The sequence below is a fragment of the Podarcis tiliguerta genome (genome assembly GCF_965153285.1).
Source record: "Podarcis tiliguerta genome assembly, chromosome: 13".
Classification (NCBI taxonomy): Eukaryota; Metazoa; Chordata; class Lepidosauria; order Squamata; family Lacertidae; genus Podarcis; species Podarcis tiliguerta.
In genome coordinates this window covers 23,019,035-23,044,981 of record NC_139546.1, presented here as the reverse complement: position 1 = coordinate 23,044,981, position 25,947 = coordinate 23,019,035, and the positions used below count along the sequence as shown (strand labels likewise).

The following is a 25,947-nucleotide window of genomic DNA, read 5'->3' as shown; positions in this document are numbered from 1 at the left end:
AAGCTTTTGTAACCTGAGGTGCCACTGTAGGTTAGGATGAGAGGCGGTGACTGACTCAAAAGTCGTCCAGTGTGTTTTGTGACTGAACTCACTGCCCTCTGTCCTACTTAAATACTCTGACCACTATACTGTACAACAGGGGTGGACAATGAGTGGTGTTCAAATGTTTGTGTGTATAATCTTTTATGACAGCTATACCCTGTACTTTAGGCAAAAGAAGTGTCTCACAGAGGTCATTACTATTATAGTCCTGGCACTGCTCACAGGACCAAAACGGGACCAAAAACTTGTAGGGTGCGGTCTTCCAGGCCTTGAGACTCTCCCTTAGGTCACAGCCCTCACCAGTCCTGCTCTACACCCTCCTTTCCTGCTTTGCTTCTCTGAAATGTGATCTTGAATTCTTGAATTCCCTGAGTGGAAGTGTGTGTGTGTGTGTGTGTGTGTGTGTGTGTGTGTGTTGAAATCTCTGGTTGCTGGCATGTACTGTACTGTACAAAGGTAAGAGTTGCATCTATTGCTTAGATTTGATTTGCCTTTAGTCACACCCACCGCTGGCATGTGGCTCCCAGAATGTTGCCCTCAATGGAATGTGGCCCTCAGGCTGGAAAAGTTTCTAAAACTGAGTTTGGTCTCCAGCTATTTTTGGACTACAGTTCCCATCATCCCTGACCATTGGTCCTGCTTAGCTAGGGATGATGGGAGTTGTAGTCCAAAAAAACCCCAGCTGGAGACCCAAGCTTGGGAAACCCTGTTCTAAAAAGACATGACACGTGAAGAAGAGGGTAGGAGGAGGTCAAAAGGAGTAGTAGTCCAGCAACAGCTGGAGGGCCACAGGTCCCCCTTCCCTCCTGGACAGAATCTTGCACACAGCAGACCTATATAATGTAGATAAGCCCCACCAGTTGCTGGATAAAAAGAGTCTTTGGATAGTGGCGTGGTGGGAGGTGGATGGAAGATGAGCCTTTGTTGTGCTCCATCCCATTTGGGTTAGACCATGACCTGATTTCTCTCACCTGCCCTCAGCTGACCATGTGTCTCACCTGGAGAATGTCTCTGAGGAAGAGATCAATCGGCTTCTGGGGATGGTAGTAGATGTGGAGAACCTTTTCATGTCAGTGCACAAGGAAGAGGACACAGACACCAAGCAAGTTTATTTCTACCTGTTTAAGGTGAGCTCAAAGAGGAATAGTGCATTGCAAAATGTCCACAGTGGTGGTTGGGGCTTTTCTGGTGGGGCAGGTGGTGGGGAGAGCAGAAACTCAGCTGTATACAAGGGAGTTCTCAAGATCTTTTAAGTGGCTATTTCACATCAATGCTTTGGTTGTTGGTTTTTTAACTGCTTTTTAAATTTGTTTTCAAGAAGTACACACAGAAACAAACATTGTACATATAAGCTTGGAGTAAGTTGATGTTTTATGGATCTGTTGTTGATTTTATCCTTATATGTTGTACTACGCCTTGCTGTATTTTTATGAAAATGTAGATTATAAATTTGTAAATGAAATAATAGCAAGAGTGCTCCTAGAATACATAAAGTATAGATAGGAGACTGCAGCCACCGCCCTTGTAATGTGTCCATGCAGTTCTGCAGATCAGCTCGGGCAAATGCTGCTGCTTTTGTTCCAGAGAGTGTGGACTTGCGAAGATGGTTGCATGAGCTTTGTGTCTTGATACCATTTTACATTTGCTCAAGATCCTATGCCTTCCACTCCCCTGCCCACAACTTCGTTGTTGTTTTGTTTTCCTTGTCATATTAATTCCCATATCTTCTTGTCTGCTGGAGACCAGTGTGGAAAAGTGTGGGAGCATAGGAAGATGTCTTGCGTTGAGCCAGACCACCGGTCCCTTGAGTTTAGCATTGTCTGTTCCAAGGCTGGGGAGCCTATGGCTTGCCAGTTGGTGTTGGGCTACCATCCGGTCATCTCTGACCATTGGACATGCTAGTTGGGGCTTCTAGGAGTTGGAGCCCAGCAGCACCTGGAGAGCACAGGTTTCCCAGCACTGGTTGGCAGCAGCTGTCCAGTCTTTCCCAGGCCTACCAGGAGATGCCAGGGTTTGAACTTGCGATGCACTGGTATGGACTCTTTGTGCACCTTAGATGGCAGCCATTCTGAACAGATTGTGGGCATCTCATATACCTTGGAACATCTTAGACAGAACTAGTAAAACCATCTCAAGGAGCTCACGAGCAGGATTTGAAATAGGACTGACAGAAGGAATAGAAGAATATAGTATCAACGTGTTGGTATAAGAGGGAGAAGGTATTGTACAGCAGGGGGAAGGAATTAAAACACCACGGAAAATGGAGTGGGAAGTCGAAAAAATATAAATTTATTAGGTATTGAAGTAAATATGTCAAACTTTTGAAAATTCAAAAAAAAAATTATTAACAAAAAAATAAACCTACAAGGAAATAATGGGTGATTCCCCCCTTTTTTTCTTCTTGAGATTGAAACAATTTCTTTCCCCCCTCTCCACAGCTCCTAAGGAAATGCATCCTACAGATGAGCCGCCCAGTTGTTGAGGGCTCACTCGGAAGCCCCCCTTTTGAAAAACCAAACATTGAACAGGTAAAAAGATGCCTTGAGAGATGTAAAATGCCAGGGTGCATCTAAAACACATATTTGGCTCTCTGTGCCTAGAAAAAAAAGGCTGTATTCCCCTCGCAGAGCTACAATTCTCAGAGTAGTTTAAGTAATCCCTCTTCACTGGGAACTGTGGGAATGGTTGCTCTGTGAGGGAACTAGGGGACCTCCTAACAACTTTATAAATTATAATAATTTGGGGGGGGGGGGCTCAGATGGCAACCCAGTATGCCGGAGACCCCACAGAAGTGTAAGGCTGCTAAAGCTCACCTGGCCTTCTGTTCTCCCCCTCAGGGCGTCTTAAACTTTGTGCAGTACAAGTTCAGCCACCTGCCCCCTAAGGAGCGGCAGACCATGTTTGAGTTGTCGAAGATGTTCCTTCTGTGCCTAAACTACTGGAAGCTGGAAACGCCGTCTCAGTTCCGCCAGCGCTCACAAAATGATGATGTCGCAACGTACAAGGTTAACTACACCAGGTGAGCTGGGGGAAGCGAAGAACGCAGAGCCCAAGTCTTAACTTGTGTTGGGAAGTTTTTAATGTTTGACATTTTATTATGTTTTTATATGTGCTGGAAGCCACCCAGAATGGCTGGGGAAACCGAGCTAGATGGACGGGGTATAAATAAAATAAAAGAACAACAACTATTATTATTATTATTATTATTATTATTATTATTATTATTAGCAGCAGCAGGGTTAATCTCCAATAACTCATTTGCATTGTCAAGTGTGGTTTGGTGACTTATTGATAAAGATGAACGCCTCTGGGCAATTGCATTTCCATATTTCCTGATTAACTACAGCAAAACAACAACAACTCCTCAGTGCTTCTCAGATGGGAGCCAGAGGTGAAGGGAGGGACTGATCCTGCAGCAAGCAGAGTCACTATTCATTCACCAGTGGAAGAAGTCATAGCGACTGCCAAAACTCTGCTGCCCTAATCATGAACGCTGCAGGGGAGTACAGTTGTACCTTGGCTCCCAAACACCTTGGGAGTCAAACATTTCAGCTCCTGAACGATTGAAACCTGGAAGTGAGTGTTCCGGTTTTCGAAGGCAGCCAATCAGAAGCCGTGCTTTGGTTTTCGAACGTTTTGGAAGTCAAACAGACTTCTGGAACGGATTCTGTTCAACTTCCGAGGTACGACTGTATATGGGACGTTCTGACCTCAGCAAATTTTCTTCTCCCTCTGGCCGCCTCCCCCCATTGGCTGATTTTTAAGAGGGCGTCTGAGATGGCCTGTACTCGTTCTCCACCCGAGACAGTGCTGGATTGGTCCCCTAGTCCAAAGAGGAATGGAGGACTGCATTGATTCAATTGTATGTCAGGATTCTGCCCATTCACTTGGAGGCATGTGCGCTTGGGGAGGTAGAGGAGGTTTTTGAGGAAACCCAAGTTCGGAAAGAAAATGTTGGGAAACGCTGCCGTGACCTAATAATCCCATTTCCCCCTGTTGCGCTAATAAGTCCTCGCTGCCTGTGATACCTCTCTGGCCCTCCCTCACCCTAGGTGGCTGTGCTATTGCCACGTCCCCCAAAGCTGCGACAGCCTCCCACGCTACGAAACCACCCAGGTGTTTGGGCGCAACCTCCTCAAGTCCACTTTCACGGTGACTCGCCGGCAGCTGCTGGAGAAGTTCCGCGTGGAGAAGGACAAGCTGGTACCAGAGAAACGGACCCTAATCCTCACCCACTTCCCCAAGTAAGGCCAGTTCCATGAAGCTACAGGAAAGGGGGCTACGCAGCTGCAGCGGGTTGTGGTACCATTGTTGGTACCCAATTTAAAATAGGCCCATTGAAATTAATAGATTTAGTTGGATACAACACTTTGGGTGCAAAATGGCAGCTCTGAGGAGTCTGAAGGCATATTTCCCTCACAGAGTTTCAATTCCCAGAGTTCCTTGGGAAGACTGGTTGATGGTTAAACTGCTCTGAGAATTGTAGCTCTGTTTAAAGTGGTGTGACACTGACGGGGTGCCAACTATAAGGGGCTCTGGGTGCCCAAGCACCCAGAAAATAGGTGTGAGTGCTCAGCACCCACACTGCAGGACCCCCAACACAATGTTTGGTGCCTTGGAAAGCACCGGAAGTCATGTCCAAGGTCTCAGAACCTGACTTCTGGTGTCACCGGAAGTCAGGTTCCAAGGCCAGGGAGCACACATGATGTCATGTCGCAGCATGACATCATGGGCACCCATAACCTGGGTCCAAGTCAGCTCCCCTGGGCACTAATATAAATGTACACCACAGATGAGGCCTAAATCTGGTGTAGGATTGGCCAGTCCCAATTTCTCACTTTCATGATACTTTGGCTCCAACTCATCCATGGGATTATTCTATGGTGACTTGGTGTCCTCTTTTGACACCAAGTCAAAAGATGTGAGAATGGAGGCTTGAGGGAGACTCACTCACAGCTACATAAGGTTGAGCATCATCTCCATTTTTAAAAGGTGGGGGTTTTAACCCAGGTGGGATTTGTGGGACGCGGGTAGCGCTGTGGGTTAAACCACTGAGCCTAGGGCTTGCCGATCAGAAGGTCGCGGTTCGAATCCCCGCAAAGGGGTGATCTCCCGTTGCGCGGTCCTTGCTCCTGCCAACCTAGCAGTTCGAAAGCACGTCAAAGTGCAAGTAGATAAATAGGTACCGCTCCGGCGGGAAGGTAAACGGCCTTTCCGTGTGCTGCTCTGGTTCGCCAGAAGTGGCTTAGTCATGCTGGCCACATGACCTGGAAGCTGTACGCTTGCTCCCTCGGCCAATAAAGTGAGATGAGCGCCGCAACCCTAGAGTCGGTCACAACTGGACCTAATGGTCAGGGGTCCCTTTACCTAAAGCTTGAAGACTCGGCCGCCACTGCATTGACACTGGGGTTCACGAGACTCCTGTATATGTTTTGCCCTGCTGATTCCCCTCCATTTCTCCCTGCCCAGGTTTCTATCAATGCTCGAGGAAGAAATCTATGGGGAGAGCTCACCAATCTGGGAGGCCGACTTTACTATGCCGGCGTCAGAAGGCACCCCACTCGTTCCCCGGCCAGGTATGTATCTCTTGGAATCCCTTTTTGGCAGCCTTCTGTCCTCATGCAAATCTGTGACACAGCCTTATGCTGGTCATCTCTGACTTGCAGGAGCTCTGCAAAGTGTCAGGCAGGGGTCTTTCCCAGTCTTGCTACCCAAGGTTGTTTTAACTGGTGGTTTGTACATGGGGCCTGCTGCAATCAAAAAGGAAAAAAACAACCTGTAGGTCTGCTCTGAGTAGGACTGGCATTGGCTACAACCCATAAATTCCCAATCAACTTTCTACTGATTGGGCTGTGTGGATTGTGCTCTCTGTTCCCTATTCATTTTGTCTCAAGATCCTGAACATCCACATTACAGCAGTCCAATAAGCATTTATAAACGACCATTGTGGGTTTAGCTTTTTTTTTAAAGATCCAGTCATATCCTCTAGCACTGTAGGAGATCCTGAAGCACTCAAAGCTGATGGTCCTTAGACACCCAAAGGTAGCATGACTGGAGATGGTTGCAATTCAGCACTCGTGGGTGGGTGCTATCTAAACCTCAGTAAAAAGGGGTAACCCATGCATGCCACCCTGAGCCCCTTAAAATGGGATAAAAATAAAGGTATTACAGTGTAAGTTGGCTGCTTGTTGTGGCTATATGTTATGTACCTGAGGCAGGTGTGGGTAGGTCAGACAATTCCTCCTTCATTTTCTGTTGCAGCTGCTTCGTCTCTTAATAGGGCTGTGTGTTCTTGTTTTTCCCCCATGCAGCAATCAGCACCGTTCCTGCAGCCAGCACTCCTCTCTTCAGCAAATCTCTGAGCTGCAGTTCCTCCTTGGCTTCCATTAACCTGGATGGCAGCTCATTGGATTCTGTGCCAGGTAAAGCCTGTAGTGTAGACGTATCTGGAGAATGTCCAAGCCAAACATCTTCAGCGAAGGGCTTAATAATAAGCCCTTGCTAGGAGACATCTGTTTTTCCCTTTGCAAAAGTGTTTCTTGAACAACCAGCCAAGAGTTTTGCAAACTCAGAAGGTTTTGTACTGAATTAAAAGCCGTTGGTTCATCCCTAGCCTCCTTGAGCCTGGGGGCACAGCTGGAAATTCAAGAAATACGAAAATAAATCCTGCTAGATCAGGAAAATGCCCCAACTAGTACAGCATTCTGTTCTCACAGTGGCCAACCAATAATAATAATAATAATAATAATAATAATATATTATTTATACCCCGCCCATCTGGTTGAGTTTCCCCAGCCACTCTGGGCGGCTCCCAATCAAGTGTTAAAAACAATACAGCGTTAAATATTAAAAACTTCCCTGAACAGGGCTGCCTTCAGATGTCTTTTAAAGATAGGATAGCTGCTTATTTCCTTCACATCTGAAGGGAGGGTGTTCCACAGGGTGGGCGCCACTACCGAGAAGGCCCTCTGTCTGGTTCCCTGTAACCTCACTTCTCGCAATGAGGGAACTGCCAGAAGGCCCTCGGCGCTGGAGCTCAGTGTCCGGGCTGAACGATGGGGGTGGAGACGCTCCTTCAGGTATACAGGACCAAGATGCCTTTGCGAAGCCTGCATGGACAAATTGAGTGCACCAGCACCCCACACTTGAAGATTCCCAGTAACCAGCATTCAGAAGCATACTGCCTCCAGCTAGTTGTGAAATACCCATTTTGCAGAAGAAAAACTGGGGATGCTCAGAAGCCACCTACCCACTCTCCAGTGAGAGGCAAACCACCAACACGCTCCAAATAAATAAAACACAGACAAAAGAAAACAGGCAACAGATAAGACCCCCAACCAAAAAACCCTCCTTTTTATAAATATAGATAAAGAAACATTGGGAAGGGGGCCCTGGTAGGCAGCATCTAAGGGAGCTGTGGTGCCCATGAGGGCCAGGTTTTGGAACCCAGCTCCACAAGTATTGTTTTACTCGAAATCCATTCATAAGCTACATTTAACCGTGTCTTAAATTTGACACCAGCTCAAAGCCACCTGTCACGTAGGAGTAAAACCCAGAATCAGATTTACGCATATGCTGTTTGCTAAAAAAGAGTGAGAAGTTAACGTTTCTGGGAGTTACATCAATCACTTCAGCCTACTATAATTTTTTTGGCATAGGCGTAGATAGAGCCTGAGGCCTCATTCCTTTTCCCTGTCGCACAGGTGAGAAGAGGAAGCTTCCCGAGAGCCTGACGCTGGAGGATGCGAAGCGGATTCGCGTGCTGGGTGACATCCCGATGGAGCTCGTAAACGAAGTGATGTTGACTATCACAGATCCAGCAGCCATGCTGGGACCTGAGGTATGGCAAGCAGGAGGGGCATAAAGGAGTGGATATTCACCAACTTTTTGGGAATCAATTTTTAGCCTGAGGGACATGTTCTTTTTAGGGGCAACATTTCAGGTTTCATAGGCTGCTGCTGGCCAGGGCCAAAGGCAAAAGTGAGCAGATCAGTGAACATAAATTTTACCTTTGTGCAGCAGGCTAGTTTTTTGCCCACACTCAACTCCTCTTTCTCCTCCATGCCATGACACATTCCAGCCAGACAAAAGACGTCTGAGAAGGGTACAGGCCCCTCAGCAAGGGGTGTGGCCTGGGGAGAGTCTATGTGGTGGATAGAAAGGCTTAGTAAGGCACATTTGGCACAGAATACAGCAAACCAATCTCAGTAGTTGTCACACTAATTGTATGGTTCAGTTCCGGCCCGTTGCGTGAACCCAAGCAGATCTTCAGCCCCAAGTACTCATGGAACTTTAGGGAGAGACTTCCTAGGTTGAGACACATGAAATAACATTATCTTGAACTAGTGGTTTTTTTGGTTAAAAACAACAAGAGGTTCTGCTCCTCGTACACCAGCATGGATGTAGTAGTTAAGAGCGGTGGACTCATAATCTGGTGAACTGGGTTCGATTCCCCGCTCCTCCACATGCAGCTGCTGGGTGACACTTCACTGAAGTCTCTCAGCCTCACTCACCTCACAGAGTGTTTGTTGTGGGGGAGGAAGGGAAAGGAGATTGTTAGCCGCTTTGAGACTCCTTAAGGGGAGAGAAAGGCAGAATATCAAGTCCAAACTCTTCTTCATCCTCATCATACGTGGAGGAAAGTACCTAAACCTAAGAATGATAATACACACACAAAGCAAAGAGTGTAGCATAATGAAATAGAAAAGCATATCAAGCATTCCTTGGCTAATGAAAGCTTGGTGTTGCCTTCGATTTGCATTCCAGTCCCCATACACTTCCCAAAGATTCAAGGAAAACAATTTTCTCTGACCTTATCTTCCCTTAATTAGTTTTTAACGCCTTCCAAGTTGTTTTTTTCCAGGTAGGCAAAGCCATGAGTCAGGTCACAAGTTAATCCCTTCATCCACAGACCACATAAAGGTTTTAATTATTATTATTTTTTAATATAATGGTCCATTTCCTTCAGACTTTGCATGTTAGCATTAACAAGTTCTACCAGTGTTCTGTTTTTCCTTCGCTCCCAGACCAGCCTGCTCTCCGCCAATGCAGCCCGGGATGAGACGGCCCGCCTAGAGGAGCGCCGCGGCATCATCGAATTCCATGTCATCGGCAACTCGCTCTCCCAGAAATCCAACAAGAAGATTCTCATGTGGCTGGTTGGGCTGCAGAATGTATTTTCTCACCAGCTGCCTCGAATGCCCAAGGAGTACATTACCCGCCTGGTTTTTGATCCGTAAGTTGAGCAACGGCCCTGGTTCGTCAGTGGTTGCGGGTAGGAACAGGTGTGTCATAAGACAGGTGCTGTATTAACACCACAACACCAACCCCCCCCCCAACCCCGAGTCTTTAGAATTGGGAAAACTTAAAAATCAGTGCAGATTTATCGAGTTAAGGCTCAAAGAATATGAACGTAAGGACTTGTTTCCAGAACTTTCAACAAAAGGTTTGCCGCCAAATTAGGATGTGAGCTGAGCCTCTGTTCAACAGCTTAGTCCAGTGGTTTTCAACCAGTGTGCCATGGCCCCCTGGGGTGCCTTGAATGATGGTCAGGGTTGCCGCGGGCAACACTGGCCTCTGTGCCTCTTTCCTTCTCTCCCTCCTCTGATGCCCTCTTGCATCTCCCAAAGGCTTGCAGTTCGTTGCAGCAGCCCTGGCTACAAGCTCCCCAGATGAACAGTGCCTCTGGGGCTGGCTAGGGGGTGCTTCCCAGGCCCCTGTGGGGCAGTGTGAGGAGGCCTCTCTCCTTGGGGCAGGGTGGGCAGCTCAGAGACCAGGGGCGGCAGCTGCGGCTACCCAGAGAACACCCGGGGGGGAGGGGAAAGGATGCTGAGGGAACCCTCCACAAGGGAGGGGTGAAGGACTACCAGCTCTGCAGGTAAGGGGTGCCAGAACAGGGCTGATGAGCCCCACTGTTCGGTGCCGCAGAAAGAATGTACAGTGGTGCCTTGCAAGACGAAAAGAATCCGTTCCACGAGTCTCTTCGTCTAGTGGTTTTTTCGTCTTGCGAAGCAACCCTATTAGCGGATTAGCGCTATTAGCGGTTTAGCGGCTATTAGCAGCTATTAAAAGCTTAAGGGATTAGCGGATTAGCTGCTAAAAGGCTATTAGCAGCTTAGTGCCTTAGAAAAAGGGGGTAGGGAGCGAAAAAAAATCGCAGGAACTCACAAGACATTTTCGTCTTGCGAAGCAAGCCCATAGGAAATTCGTTTTGCGAAGCACCTCCAAAACGGAAAACCCTTTCGTCTAGCAGGTTTTCCGTCTTGCTAGGCATTCGTCTTGTGGGGCACCACTGTACAGTGGTACCTCTGGTTGCAAACGGGATCCGTTCTGGAGGCCCGTTCGCAACCTGAACAGAACGCAACCTGCGGGTCGCGATTCGCTGCTTCTGCGCATGTGCATGACGTCATTTTTGCGTGTCTGCTCATGCACGAGCGGCGGAACCCGGAAATAACCCATTCCGTTACTTCCGGGTCGCCGCAGGACGCAACCTGAAGCAAACGTAACATGAGGTTTTTCATCTTGTAGTTGGTCAAGGGAGCCGTGGACTCAAAAAGGCTGAAAACCTCTTGCTTAGTCTCTTCTTTCCCCCTCTCTGTACTGTGCAATATCGTTTGTAAGTACAGTGGTACCTTGGGTTACATACGCTTCAGGTTACATACGCTTCAGGTTATAGACTCCGCTACCCCAGAAATAGTATCTTGGGTTAAGAACTTTGCTTCAGGGTGAGAACAGAAATCGTGCGGCGGTGCAGCAGCAGCAGTGGGAGGCCCCATTAGCTAAAGTGGTGCTTCAGGTTAAGAACAGTTTCAGGTTAAGAACGGACCTCCAGAACGAATTAAGAGGTACCACTGTAAGTTGGCCGGACACAGTTCCGTCGCAGCATTCTGTGGTTGACACTTCCCGCTGAAACGCCACCTGATTGACAGAAGAAAACCATGCTTAAACAGAAAAAATAATTCACAATTCCTTTCTTTTAGTGTTCGGTGCAATATATAGCCCAACGCCCAACACTGCTTCCATCTTGACAAAAAGGCTATTTCTAGGCGTTAGAGCAGGGATGAGGACTCACCATGGCCCCAAGTGGTCAGGAGCAGTAGGGAGTTGCTGAGAGTGGTACCCCAAAAGCATCTCGATAGCCACTGGTTCCCCATCCCTATGTTAGAATGCTTGCAAACATTCTGCAGCAACTCACTTTTCCTGGGTTGTAGGCAGAGGTGGCCTGCAGGTTTGTTGTGCCATACTGCCAGCGGTGCCTCTCCTGTCTATTCTGATAAAAGGACAGAGGGTTTATCCGCGTTCAGGCTCCCCCTCCTCATCTAGTCCCCACAACAACCTTGTGAGGTAGGTTGGGCGGAAAGGCAGTGGCTGGCCCAAGGTCACCCAGTGAGCTTCATGGCCAAGTGGGGGTTTTGAACCCTGGTCTCCCATGTCCTAGTCTAACGCTCTGGCCACTAAGCAACACTGCTGTATATCCCTTTATTCAATTCAGTCCAGGAAAGTTATAGAGTGGGATGAGAGAATAATGATGCTCAGCATTCACCTCATAGGAATATAGGAAGCTGCCTTATACGGGACTGAATCAGTCTGTAGGCCCATTTTGCCCAGAATTAGCTATGCTGGCTGGCAGCAGCTCTCCCAATATTTCAGATAAGAAATCTTTCCTAGCCCTAGCTGGTGATGCTTGGGTTGGAGCCTGGGGCCTTCTGCACGCAGAACAGATGCCGTGCTTCTGAGCTTACGGCTCCTCTGCAGTCCAGACACTTCCATTCGTTGCTCTGCTTCTCTTCACAGCAAACACAAGACTCTGGCACTGATCAAAGATGGCCGGGTGATCGGCGGCATCTGCTTCCGAATGTTCCCTACCCAGGGGTTCACAGAGATTGTCTTCTGTGCTGTGACGTCCAATGAGCAAGTCAAGGTAGGGTTGCTAGAGGTGGATTGTGTTACGATGTGGGGTGGGTGCGTTTGTGTTATATGTATGTGTGAGTGTAGCTGGCCAGGAAGGGCAACAGCCCAAGGTAAGGGGTGGAATTGAGCTCCACAGTAACATTCGAGATCCTGCAGTCGATCGTAAACAAGTGCAAAGCATCCAGAAAAGTGAGAGCAAATTTAGAAAGCGTTCACCGTTCCCGCCCTCTAACTATATTGCTGTCGTTAATAAAGAAGTTTCTCTGTGAATGGAGGGCATATTGGGCAGGAAAATGGGGAAAGGGATAGGCCAGAAATGGGTTCCTTCAAATTATTTATTTATTTATTTATTTATTTAACTATATAACTTACAGAAGACCTCTGAAGGTGGCCCCGTCTAGGGAAGCTTTTTAATCTTTTATTATGTTTTTATATGTGCTGGAAGCCACTCAGAGTGGCTGGGCCAAACCTAGTCAGATGGGCGGGGTACAAATAATAATGAAGTTATTATGATGATGATTTCATTCCAGGGGACTCCTGAATTATCCCAAAAAACGGTTGGGGTGTGTGTGTTTAAATGTCCCACTCAAGTAAACCACACTGCACTTATATGCATGTTGCGTCTACATACCCGTACACCTGGGACCTGCAACTTACTGTGTGGCATTCTGCTGTTCAGGATTCCACTCCTTATCCCTTCCTGGTTTTCTTTCCCCAATAGAAAGCATTACTCAGTTTATTGCTCAGAAGTATTGCTTTTAGCATGCTCAGTCCACACTGAACTGTTTCCTCTCCCATTCAAGTATGATAGGTATGTATTTGTCTACCTATTATACTGATACCTCACTTTAGATTCTTAATGGTAATTTAATTTCCTCAGAATTTTAAAATTTCCCCCTCAGAATTAATTAAAAATCAATGGTAATTTAATGTGCCCATGCTTATGGCATTCACTGTTCCATATTTATTACCTCAGAATTGGCCATTACTTACCCCAGAATCAATTTTAAATGGAACTCATTTAATTTTGCCATGCTTAATGATATTCTGGGTCTTCCTGCATGAATCCTCAAGTCATCAGATTCTTTCCCCCCCCAGCGGTTTGCCACTCTCATTATTTCCTCATTCCCTCTTACGTCTCTTTGTAGGGTTATGGGACCCACCTGATGAATCACCTGAAAGAATACCACATCAAGCACAGCATCCTGTACTTCCTCACCTACGCTGATGAATATGCCATTGGCTATTTCAAGAAGCAGGTACTACAGCATCGCTGATGAAGGTTTATTTAGAGCCAGCTTTTGCCTTCATGGTTCCATAAAGAACTCAGAAGTGGTCTCTGTGACAGGACTTGCAGTGAATTTATAATGGTTATTGAAATCTTGTTCATTCTGTTGTTGAACTGAGGCACTGTCAAGCAATTCCTATGAGGTATATTGTCACATGGTACTGCTTTGAAACTCAATTTTGTTTGCCAATTGAATTTATTACCGCCTGTAGTTTGATATATTAGATTGGACCCAGACTTAATCAGTTGTATTTGGTTCATGTTAAAATCAGTGGGACTTAAGTAGTGGCTAATTTGCCCCATTGGTTTTGGTAGGGCAAAAGTGTTGTGCAGCTAACTCAGGCCCTATCTGTACTATACATTTAGAGCAGTCACGACTTCCTGGGAACTGTAGTTTGTAAAAGGTGAGAGTTGTTAGAAGACCCCTGTTCTCCCTCACAAAGCTACAATTTCTGGAGTTTCTTGAGAAGAGGGATTGAACGTTACAACAGTCTGGCAATGGTAGCTTTGTGAGAGGAATAGGGGGTATCCTAACAAATCTAAACATCCTTAACAAACTACAGTTCCCAGGATTCTTAGGGGGCAGCCATGACAGTTTAAAAGTGGTGTAATACTGCTTTAAATGCATAGTGCAGATGGGGCCTTAGCCTGGTTCCAAGCTGTTGTTATGTTGGCTGCATTGACAGTCGTTTCTGTTAGCTGCTTTTTGGTTTCCTTTTGAGAGAGAGATGTGGGTGGTTAATATTAAGTGAAATGAGAAAACTGCCACCTGCACCTTTTCATGGCTTGCCTGTGGGATTGGGAAGCTCTTCACAGTTCTGTGCAGAAAGAAGGATCACAGTTGCTCCCCAGAGGACTTTCAACCTAGAACAGAAAGGTGCAAGTCAGGGCTGGCGATTGGGAAGACCCAGTTATTTTTTTGCTTAAAAAAATATTTATGAGGTGCCAGTACTCGTGGTGTTAAAGTGCTGTGGGTACCAACACAAAATGGCTGCCAAGGGCAACAAAAAAAGAGATGCTGATACTCCATACCAGTGAGTTTTTCCACATAAAAGAGCCCGTGTATGTGGGGAGACGAGGCATTCGCTTTTGGGCAGGAGAAGTCCACAGAGCTTTCAAAAGCAAGTCTTTGACTCTGAGTCTGCGAATCTCATACATATAGATGTGAGCTTTGATGTGCTCAACATGTAGCAGACTAGGTATGCCTTATCGGTTCTCAATGCCAAAGACAGTGTACATTTAAAAAGTGCATGTGTGAGAGACTTTTTCAGTGGCGCAATGCAGAAGGTGGCTGTTTTGCACAGAGCTAATTGAGCATGCTGGAGCCTTGGCTTTTGAGTCAGCATTCCCTCCTCTTCCATCCTCGTAAGGACTAGATACTTCCATTGTGTTGGGGAGGGAAAGAGGGAGCTAGGGTCAAAGCTTTCAGGCAAGAGGTCACCATCTCAGTGCATGAATAGATTCGTGCCTTTCTTTGCTAAGGTGGTATTGTTGTTGTTATTATTATTATTATTACAGTGGTACCTCATGTTGTTAATGGAATCCGTTCCGGAGGCCCGTTTGCAACATGAAAAGCCCGCAACCTGAAGTGCCGTATCTGCACAGGTGTGCGGCACGATTTGGCGCTTCTGTGCATGCGCGATTTAGCGCTTCTGCACATGCGCAAGCGGCGAAACCTGGAAGTAACCCTTTCCGGTACTTCCGGGTTGCCGCAGGACGCAACCTGAAAAAAATGTATCATGAAGCAAATGTAACATGAGGTAAGACTGTATTATTATTATTATTATTGAAAAATGAATGGACCTTTCATGTCTGGCCTCCAGGGCTTCTCCAAAGACATCAAAGTCCCCAAGAGCCGATACCTTGGCTATATCAAGGACTATGAGGGAGCCACCTTGATGGAGTGTGAACTGAATCCCCGGATCCCTTACACAGAGCTCTCTCATATCATCAAGAAGCAGAAGGAGGTGAGGAGGTAGAAAAGGAGGGAGGTGAAATGTGCCATTGTGCCCAGAATTCAGTATTCAGAAGGTTACCAGTGGCTGCTTCGAGGAGGGGCTGTAGCTCACTGGTAGAGCATCTGCCAATGATCTCAGGCTCAGTCGCCAGCATCCCCAGGTGTAGGACTGGGAAGGACCTCTTCTGGAGCCACTGCCTGCCAGTGTAGACAGTTCTGAGCTAGATGGACCCAATGCTCTCACGCTGTAGATGGCAGTTTCCTGTGTACCCCATCCTGAAGTAGACATTATTCTGAAACAAAAAGCATCACATGCTGTATTTGTGTCGAATTCGGAATGTCGGCAACCCAGAGAAACATGCCCTTTTGATTCTGGCCTGTCGCCCGCCCTCTGCTCTGCAAATACACAAGTTTAACCAGCCCTTCGTTGGGTGATCCATTATGGCCTTTCCCCTGGAGCTGGTCCTGCAGGGGGTGTGCTGTGGGGATGGCAGTCCAAGGTGCATCACCTGCTCTCTTCTCCCTACAGATCATCAAGAAGTTGATAGAGAGGAAGCAGGCCCAGATCCGCAAAGTCTACCCTGGCCTCACTTGTTTCAAGGAAGGTGTTCGGCATATCCCTATTGAAAGCATACCAGGCATCCGTGAGTGCAGCTGGGTGGTAGCTGGGTAGTCTCTGGCAGAGTGAGCATGGCTTGTGGCATGAATAGTGCTGTGATGGGAGCAACTTCTTCCATGATCTCTGGCAGCTTCCCCCCAACCTGTGGCCTTCCAGGTATTTTGGACCCCAGCTCCCATCAAGGCCCAGCCAATGTCTCCAGTTGTCAAGGATGATGGGAGTTGTAGTCCAGCAACAACCACCAGGTTGGGGAAGGTTGAACCTGGGCGTGCCTTTTTCTCACCTTGCACCCCTTCACTGCTTTCAGGCATCAAGGATTGCCGCCACGACAAGCTTGTTGAAAGGGTTCGGACTTGGGGCAAACAAGATGCCCTTGTTATGTTTTTGTAAGAGGATTAGATCCGTGTTTCCTGAACTTGGCTCTCCAGCCGTTTTTGGACTACAACTCCCATCATCCCTAGCTAGCAGGACCAGTGGTCAGGGATGATAGGAACTGTAGTCCAAAAACAGCTGGAGACCCAAGTTTGGGAAACACAATGGATTAGACAAATCCATGGAGGACAAGGCTGCCAATGGCTAGTAGCCACAACGACTATGTTCTGTGCCACTGTCTGAAGCAGCATTCCTCTGAATGTTGGGAATTGCAGGTGGGCAGAGTGCTGTTGCACTCATGCCTTGCTTGTGGGGTTCCCACAGACATCTGGCTGGCCACTGTGAGAACAGGACGCTGGTCATTGGCCTCATCCAGCAGGGCCCTTTGTACATTCTTGTGAAGGCAGGGTGGCAGATCTCTACCAGAAGAGGCCAATAATTCTCCTCCCCATTGCCACCACCATGATGGTGCAATACTCCTCTGTTCTAAAGAGGTCCCTATTTCAGCGGCTTCCTCGCCTCTCTCCTCCAGAGAAGACCAACCAAGGAGTGTGTGATGTGTCATGGGGGCAGGGTAGAGGGCCTTTTGTGATCCCCAGCAGGTCCCTAATTTGGGGTCACATTGGCCGTGTTTTGCTTTTTTTAAGCTATGTTTTGTTCTCTTCAGAGTCTGGTCAACAGCCAGGTATGAAACTGGAGAGAATGTTCTCCCCAGGTGACACTGCGGACTCTGGTGAATTTTCAGCAAAGGACATCTATTGGGGACGTGACCTCAGCCAGCACTCACTCATCTGGGGATGGGAGGAATGCCTGTGTTGTAAGATAAAAGACACAGGGAAATATGAAGCCCTACACTTAACATATTTTTCCGTGTATAACACGCCCTCATGTATAAGAGGACCCCTATTTTTCGAGGACCCTATTGATTAAGAAATCAATGTTGTGGGGGGGGGGAGATCGCCCTGAGTTGTTGAGGTTTTTGGAGGGAGGTCGCCCTTCTGTTGTTGGGGAGGTCACTGCGACCAATCGCCCATACACCTTGCTGCACCCGCCAATTGCATGCCACAGCCCCTGCAAGCCTCACTGCAGCCACAGATCGCACACCCATTCACTGCAGCTGATCGCCCGCATGCCCGCAACCCCCTCTCTGCATTCACTATCCATATACAAGAGGGCCCCCAATTTTTGCCCAATTTTTAAAAAAAGCAAAATACATTATCTTCTATGTGTACAAATGTGGTGTTTTTACAAATTGACTCCAGCACTGTGAGGACTGCTGCTTGCTTGCATGCTTGCTTGCTTGCTTGCTTGCTTGCTTGCTTGCTTGCTTGCTTGTTTCTGAGCTGGTCCTGGGTCATTTGTTACTTTTGCAGTGATATGGGGACTCTCCTTCTTTTCCAGGAGAGACGGGATGGAAGCCCTTGGGGAAGGAGAAAGGGTAAGCAGTGTGGCAATTTTCTTGTTCTCCCCCTCGCAATACTTCCTCTCTCTTGCAGCAGCAACAAGATCTTGGTCCTACCTTAAGAGAGTCATTCAAATCTCTCTTATTAGCTGATGTTGCAGACTGTGAATTTCTCTTGCAGGAAAGAGCTCAGGGATCCTGACCAGCTGTATACAACCTTGAAAAACCTCCTAGCGCAAATCAAGGTGACTTGTCTGAATGACAATTTGGTGGGGTAGGGCGGTGCAGGGAGCTGGTGGTGCAAACAAGATTTCTCCAGCTGATGTAGTGGAGAAATAGCTGCATGTCACAGTCCTAGTTTCTCGGTATTTCCCAACCCACACATAACTGGGGAAAGATATCCTTACCCAGCCCATCTTCAGAATATGTTTGGGGCATTTTTGGTTTGTGTGTAACAGGGGTGACAAACTGAATCTGGTTCAGAGAACTGAATCCCTAATTCCCCTGCCCACCAGCAGGCTAGCTTTGATGAGGTGGGTGGGAGTGCTCACTTGTCTATCACCTGACATCAGGTGATTGAAAAACCTCCCCAAAGTTCAAAGAGCATCGCTGTAAGTGTGCACCAGCTGGTCGGTAGTTACAGCAACTGCCTTTGAAGATACACTTGGAGCACACCTTCAGAGGAGCTCCCTGCAGCAGCCTGCAGAGGAAAGAATCCTGCATTCAAAGGAAGCAGTTTGGATCAAGACCACTTCCTCCGTGGGCTGGGGCAGGACCAAATTGGATTCGATAATTAGGCTCCTGTGCTGGAGGTTTTCTGCAACTCATGGAGTGAATGGAGGCAGATTGTGGGTGGTGTAAGGGTCTTTTGTTTTACACTCATACAAGTTATGCAAGATGCACCAATTTTTTTTAAAAAAGCTGTTTCGTTGCAAACTGAAAACTTTTTTCAGGCTCCATCCCATTTATTGTTTTTCCTAGCTGTTTCTCTGGCCTCAAAAGATCAACCTTCTTGTTTAGCTCACACACACAAATTTTCACAACAACAACAACAACACTTTATGAACTGGAGACCGTTTCCAAAATAGATTAAAGACCATTTTAAAAAAAAGATCTAAACAGGGAGAATAAAGCTATTCCATTTATTAAAACCGAGGTTCATAATGTGTGCATGCTTTTGAGTTACACAGAACTCTTCCTCTGGCTGGATGTTTAAAAAGGTAAAAAGGGATAAGAGGGTTTTTTAAATGTTTCTGACTGAGGCCTGCCCTCTGCCAACATCATGGTTTCTCTTTTTAATTTTCTTTTAACTTCTAGCTAAAGAACTGTGTTACTTGAAAAGCTTTCACACCATGTTGTGAATCTCAGTTAGTTCTAATAAATGTATTTAATCTCCCTGTTTTGGAAAGGTGGCATTACTGTTCTAGCTAACTGGCTCTTTTTCTCCCTCCTGGCCAGACCCATCCCAGCGCCTGGCCGTTCATGGAACCGGTCAAGAAATCTGAGGCTCCTGACTACTACGAGATCATCCGTTTCCCCATTGGTAGGTAGTTTGACTTGGCCCTTGCTTGGAGGAGTCAGTATGGCTGTTGTGAAAATATTTCAGATGGCAGAATTGATGGAGATTAGTTCCTGGATCATAATCGTGCCACAGGGGTGAGGGGTGTGGATTTCAAATTCCTGAGACTTGGCGCTTTTCTGTTCGGTACATTAAAAGAGTTCCTAATTCTGCTAAGGGCAGAAATGAGCTTAAAAAGATAAATTCAGAATAATCTTGACATTTTTTGCTGCATTCGCTCGTGTATCTGTAGTTAGAAAGAGGTGGTGACTGTTGTTCATTACATAATGCATTGCCCCCTGTATAATCCTCCTAGGGATAGATTTTTCCCTGCAAAAAAATCTTCAGAGAGTTTCCTTCTTACAGGAATACAAATTGTCATTTGCTGATGGAAAGGGATAAACACACTACATAACATTTTTTTATTGCTGTAAATATTTGCACTACACATTTTAAGCATTATACCACTTGAAACAGTTATGGCTTCACCCCAATGCATCCTGGGAACTGTAGTTAGTAAGGGCTTTAAGAGTTAGTAGGATACCTCTATTCCCCTCATAGAGCTTGCTGCTCTCAGAGTGGTTTAACAATCAACCCCTCTTCCCAGGGAACTCTGGGAACTGTAGTTCTCTGAGGGGAATGGAGTCTCATAGCAACTCCCTTAACTAACTACAGCTCCCAGGATGCCTTGCGGGAAGCTGTTTATAGTTGTATGATGCAGCATGGGGTCCATTGTGCTGGGGACACCTGTGCTGAAGTGTACTGCTTTGTATTTCTGTATTTTTGTGATTTCTAGTGGTTTTAGCAAATAAATCTGACTAGCACCTGAACTCAGAGCAAACAGCCACAGACATCCCTTAAACAGCCCTGCTGTTCTTGCTATAATTTGCTTTTGTGTCTTTTTCCTCTTGTGCCCCCTCCTCCACCCGGTCTACTTCTCACATAAGGTATTGCCCATTTCTGATGATGATGAACAGAGTTTCATGAGCAATGAAGCCATGCATTATCCACATTTATTTTTTTTACTATACCCTGCAGAAGTTCCAGAAGGCTAGCTTTGTTAATCTGTTGCCACAAACCCAACAGAGGGTCTCGTGGCACCTTTATGGTGGCGTACAGCGAAATAGCGTGCAAGGATTTTCACTGGCAATACAGAACTTTCTCATCCCTCTTCACTGTCCCCAAATCTGTTCCAGGGGTTGGGAGAAACCCTAGAACAGATTTAGGGGGCTCCTGGGGGGGGGGGTTTCATTGCACAAGCAGAAATCCTTGCTGCTTCATTACTGCTCTGTTGAATAAAGCTCGAATCACATGTATTAATGAAAAGGCTTTGTGAACCATTTCATCAGATATCTCAACTGTAGTCCTAAACTGGTAGACATATGTGGCTGCTGAGTTTGGAGAGGAATGAGGTCAAAGTAAAGTGGTACCTTGGTACTTGAAAGGCTTGGCTCCCGAACAAATTGGCTCCCGAATGTCGCAAACCCGGAAGTAAATGTTCCGGTTTGCGAACATTTTTTAGAAGCCGAACATCAGATGCAGCTTCCACTTAAGTTCAGGTAGCTCCTGCAGCCAATCGGAAGCCGCACCTTGGTTTTTGAATGGTTTTGGGATTAAGACATTAGATTAAGTTCGAGAACCAAGGTGCCACTGTACCAAAAAAAACCCCACACCCCTCAGTGGCAATTATATATACAGTGGTACCTCGGGTTATAGACGCTTCAGGTTACAGACTCCGCTAACCCAGAAATAGTACCTTGGCTTAAGAACTTTGCTTCAGGATGAGAACAGAAATCGCGCGGTGGCGGCAGTGGGAGGCCCCATTAGCTAAAGTGGTGCCTCAGGTTACGAACAGTTTCAGGTTAAGAATGGACCTCCAGAACGAATTAAGTTCTGAACCGGAGGTACCAATGTAAAAGCAAAATGGTTCCAGTGATAAATTACAAAGCAGTGTTGATGATAACACAAGCATCTTGGTGTACTGGTAAGCTAATTATGATAAAAACCCACTATCTTGATATCTAGCCACGTGCAACAGAATGGATGAATTGTGATAAGCAGTTTCCAGCTAGAATATTTATTATTATTATTATTATTATTATTATTATTATTATTATTTCTTCTTTGAACTGGTGATGCTTCCTGCACACGTGACCTTCTCCCCTCCAACCCCCTTGCCTCCTCAGACCTCAAGACGATGACGGAGCGGCTCAAGAACCGCTACTACGTCACCAAGAAGCTGTTCATCGCCGACTTGCAGCGCATAATCACCAACTGCCGCGAGTACAACCCCCCCGAGAGCGATTACTGCAAGTGCGCCAACACCCTGGAGAAGTTCTTCTACTTCAAGCTCAAGGAAGGGGGCCTCATCGACAAGTAGTAGCATCTGGGCTTATTCCCCCCTCACACACACACCTCCGTCCTTCCATCTTGTGGGGACTCTCTTCCGGCTTGTGGCGAACAGCTGGCCGCTTCTCTGCTGCCTTTTACCGCGTCTCACGCACAAACCGCATCTGGGGTTGGCTGGATAAAAGAGCTTTTCCTTTTACGTGAGGGGGCGTGGGATGCGCACGGGTGCCATCTCTGTTGCATGCTTCTCCTTGCCCCTGAACAGACTGAGATCTGCCATCAGCCTTCTCGAATCTCCGAGCCTTATCACTCCATCCGTTGGGTCTTCCTTCTTAGCAGAGAGCCGTGTGGGAGTAGTCTGGGAGATCACCCTAGAAAAAGATTCTGAATCCTTGCATTATGCATCCGAAACATGTAACAAGGGGTGTGAGAAGCCCTCTTCCCCGCCCCCATTTTTCCGTATATGTCTGTGGGTTTTCTTGTGCTTCCATGTGTTGGGAGAGTTTTTCACCTGCTTGCACTTCATCCTTGCTTTAAGATTCAGCCATTTCTTCTTGACATATGAATGTAGAAAAGGAGCACTTGAGGGGTAGAAGAGGACCAGGAGAGTTGGGGAGACTTTATTACAGACTTCAGCAATAAAGAGGTTTCTTTCCCCACCCCTCTCTTAAAAAGCCGTTGATGGGACCATGAAAAACAGAAGCCCTTCTTTTTGTTTTTGGCTAACTCACAACTTCCCACTATCCTGTTTGAATGCTGTTGCCCTGTCCTGTAGAGCTGTGTTTCCCAAACGTGGGTCTCCAGATGTTTTGAAACTACAATTCCCATCATCCCTGACCACTGGTCCTGCCAGCTAGGGATGATGGGAGTTGTGGTCCAAAAACAGCTGGAGACCCACATTTGGGGAAAGCCCTGCTGTAGAGGAAAGGACCCCTTTTGAACCTTAGGCTAAATTGTGACTGCATTCCACCAGGCAGCTCATTCCGTTTTCACGACTAAAAGTTAAGTTCCACTTTATATCTGAATTTTCACCTGACTTAAAAGCCACTTCCAGAACTCTAGTGCAAGTTTAGTGCTCATTTATGTGTAATTTGCTTGGGGGGGGGGGTCTATTTGCAAATAATGTGGAAATGAGTGCTGAACTTGCCCTATACTTTCCACTGTGGTTCTGGAAGTCGATATTACATTGTGTGAAAGTGCAAATACAATGTGGAAAGTAAACTTTTAGGAAAACGTCATGAAAATTGAATGACCCGCCAGGTGAATGCAGCCAGGATATAGCTGCAGGAGGTGGGCAAACAAGTAAAGGGTACGGGGGGGGGAATAACCCCCTTGCTCAGTTGCCAGATTTTACCCTCTCAACGCTTACCAAAAGCCTGATACTGGATTGGAACTTTACACCCCACCGCTTGGTGGTGGTAGTAGTAGTAAATTCTCCACATACCACATACCAGACCAGAATTAGCTGTGACCCCTCCCCACTGCTAGACACCCTTGCTTGGCTGTCTGATCACTCTATCCACAACGTGTGACCCATTCCTGATTATTTTCTGTCCTGCACTTACATCCCCACACCTGCATCTGAGTTTAGTCTTCATCTCTGCACTTACAACTTTTGCACACAGACAGTCTCCCTCCCACTCTGTCAAGAGTAGCCAAGCTTTGGTGGGGCAAAATAATCAGGAACACAACTCTGACTCGGTATCAGTGGTATCAATGATTCCGTCCCTCTCATTGGAGCTCCACCCACCCGCCTGCCTGTCTTCAACACGCACTTTCCTATGCATTTATCTGTGAGTGTCTGCCGTATTTGCTGTTTCTCATGCCTTGGTTTAAAGGAGGTACAGAGAGGGTCTTTGTTTTCTTCTTCTTCTGAAATTGAGGCAGCCAGCTTTGCTGTTAACCAGATACTTTAAAATGATCATGGTGTTCTGATGACTTGCGGTAAGTTGCCAAGTTGGCACAGCCGCTCTCCTCAGGCGCCCTATAAATTTTGTGATGCTTAATATCTGTGCCACCATGTGGTGCAACAAAATTATAGCCCAGTTGTTTTTCTCTTGGCCATGAGAGTACAATTGTGAGGACATCAAACGCCCTAAGCCAGGCATGGGGAACCAGGGCCCTCAAGACTTTATTGGACTCCAGTTCCCATCAGCCCTAGTCAGCAAAGCCCAAAGGTCAGGGGGTGATGGGAGTTGTAGTTAAACAGCATCTGGAAGCCCCACTCACCCACCCCATATGAAGAATTGCAGGCCTTTGTTGAAATAATTTCTGGGGTCTGGTGAGAAAAACAAATATGTAACACCCTTTCTCAACCTTGGGTCCCTAGATATTGATGGACTGCAACTCCCATCATTCCTAGCCAGCATGACCAGTGGTCAGGGATAATGAGAGCATCTGGGGACCCAAAGTTGAGAGAGGCTGCCCTAGATAATAGTGGCATTTTATTGGTGACCTGTATATTTAATACAGGAAGTGTAAGCTGCCCACCCACACTCACTTTTTCCCTTCCAGCACATGTGTGGGGAACATTTAGCCCCCCCCATCACCCCCCTCCATTGACTATACTTGCTAGGGCTGATGGGAGTTGTAGTTCAGCAACATCTGAAGGTTCCCCACATTTCAGTAGGTATGGGGTAATGGGAAAGGAGGGTTGGAAAGTTGGGGTGGGTGGACAACTAGATTGTGTTCAGTTATCCAACCTGCTTCAGGGTGATTTGCCCAGGTGGAATATACTCTGTTTTAAGTGCTTGCTGTTAGTGTCATCATTTTGTTGGGGCTGCGTGTGTCTGGTTAACACTTTGCCTGGGGTATTTGATGTAAAACGTAACCCTCTCAGCTGCAAATCTGAATAAGAAAAAAGGTTGCTTTGTGAAGTAAGTCAAAGATCTTCCACTTCATCCCAGTCTTTTCCTCCAACCTAGTGCATGCTCATCACCCTTCCTCCTCTCAATTACAGAGGAGTTGTTGGTCCTTTAAGCCTCTGAGGAACCTTATAAAAGGGGCGTGGAGGGGGGGGAGCATTTGAGTGACGATCCACTTGCCTTCTCTTAAGTGACTGTTGCCTTATGTCCACCACATTTGTGTGCGTAACCTGTACAATTGCAGGGCCTGACTCTACCACTCTGGGCCTTTCAATAATGTTGCCATTCCATTTTTTAAATACATAAAAGGAAAAATAATAATATGTCTGAAATATAAAAAGTGTGTTGCTTTCGTTTTTGACCAACTATTGTAGGTTTTGTTGGGAACTTTACACTTAATAGCAAAGTGATTGCCTATGTTTCAGTAGCTCTGGCTTTTTGTACAGCAGGCTTGGTTAAATACTCACATTATTTAATAAGCCAGGGTTTGTTCTTTCTTTTCTAGGTCATCTGTTCATAATTTGTATCCCTAGATCCCAGGGCGGTTCACAACATAAATTATAGTGCTAGAAAGAGTCTGCCTGGTCTTTTCCCGGTGCTGACTATAAAATAGCTTATGGAAACTTGCCTGTCATAGCTAGGGCCAATTTGCACATGTAGTTTGCTAAAGGAGAACAGATAGCTTTTTCAAATATTGCTCAAAGAAACAAACAATTCTGGCACTGATATGTTTCATATTAACATAATGCTGGGGGGGGCACGTTCTCTATTCTATACCTAATACAATAATGATAGTGTTTTCACACAGCTACTCAAGATGAGGAAACCTACAGAGGACATGGCTTCTGAGCATTTAGGGCAAATAAATCCATCTTCCACACCATGCATTTGGGATTGGTTCATATCCTGAAATAGCCAGTGTCACAGAACTTGGATTAAATGGCAGTAAACATGCAGAGGACAGTACTAGACTTAAAGTAAAGCCAAGTCTAGCAGTATATAGTACCGGGGGGGAGCTTTAAAACTATGCATACATACATACATACATACATTGCATACATGAACACAGAAAGTATTTATTATATGCAAAGTAAAGCTTGATTCTGACACCTGCTTATTTTGTATTGTTCTGTCACTTAGAATATATAGAAATTTGACCTTTGCTGTGACCTGAGCATGCATTTACATAGTCTATATATGATGGTGACTGAAAACACTTATTACTACAACACTTCTTGGGGTGCCTCCCTGATTTCTGTCTCCTCTTTGTGATCACAGCATTTGCATACAGTGATGATAGCAAGTTCCCTGGCCTAAATTCCTTTTCAAATCCAGTATCTTGGCCAGCCCTATCATTAGACAGATGGGGAAGGTATGTACCTCAGTGTCATGCTTTGCATGCAGACAGACCCTGGTTCAATCCCCAGCAGAGTGAGACTCCTGCCAGCAGTCCTTGAAGGCGTCTGCTAGTCAGTGTAAACCAGACTTCACCAATCTGGTGCCGTGCAGATGTTAAGACTACGGCTCCAACAATACCTGTCGGGCACCCAATTGGTGAAAGCTGGCATAGGCAATATTGAGCTAGA

The 25,947-nt window shown here is 46.5% G+C and overlaps 1 protein-coding gene across 1 annotated transcript in view; it reads left to right on the top strand.

The window, feature by feature from the left end:
• KAT2A (lysine acetyltransferase 2A) overlaps window positions 1-24,701 on the top strand; it is a 28,533-nt gene extending 3,832 nt beyond the window's left edge. The window contains exons 3-18 of the mRNA XM_083409142.1: window positions 1,024-1,169; window positions 2,481-2,570; window positions 2,880-3,061; window positions 4,095-4,286; window positions 5,512-5,618; window positions 6,354-6,464; window positions 7,746-7,882; window positions 9,069-9,277; window positions 11,836-11,962; window positions 13,101-13,211; window positions 15,064-15,207; window positions 15,727-15,841; window positions 17,590-17,626; window positions 17,772-17,835; window positions 19,049-19,133; window positions 21,335-24,701. Coding sequence (XP_083265268.1) covers window positions 1,024-1,169; window positions 2,481-2,570; window positions 2,880-3,061; window positions 4,095-4,286; window positions 5,512-5,618; window positions 6,354-6,464; window positions 7,746-7,882; window positions 9,069-9,277; window positions 11,836-11,962; window positions 13,101-13,211; window positions 15,064-15,207; window positions 15,727-15,841; window positions 17,590-17,626; window positions 17,772-17,835; window positions 19,049-19,133; window positions 21,335-21,528 — 2,051 coding nt within the window. The 3' untranslated portion in view covers window positions 21,529-24,701. The remainder of the gene's footprint in view (window positions 1-1,023; window positions 1,170-2,480; window positions 2,571-2,879; window positions 3,062-4,094; window positions 4,287-5,511; window positions 5,619-6,353; window positions 6,465-7,745; window positions 7,883-9,068; window positions 9,278-11,835; window positions 11,963-13,100; window positions 13,212-15,063; window positions 15,208-15,726; window positions 15,842-17,589; window positions 17,627-17,771; window positions 17,836-19,048; window positions 19,134-21,334) is intronic.
• The last annotated feature ends 1,246 nt before the right edge of the window (window positions 24,702-25,947 follow it).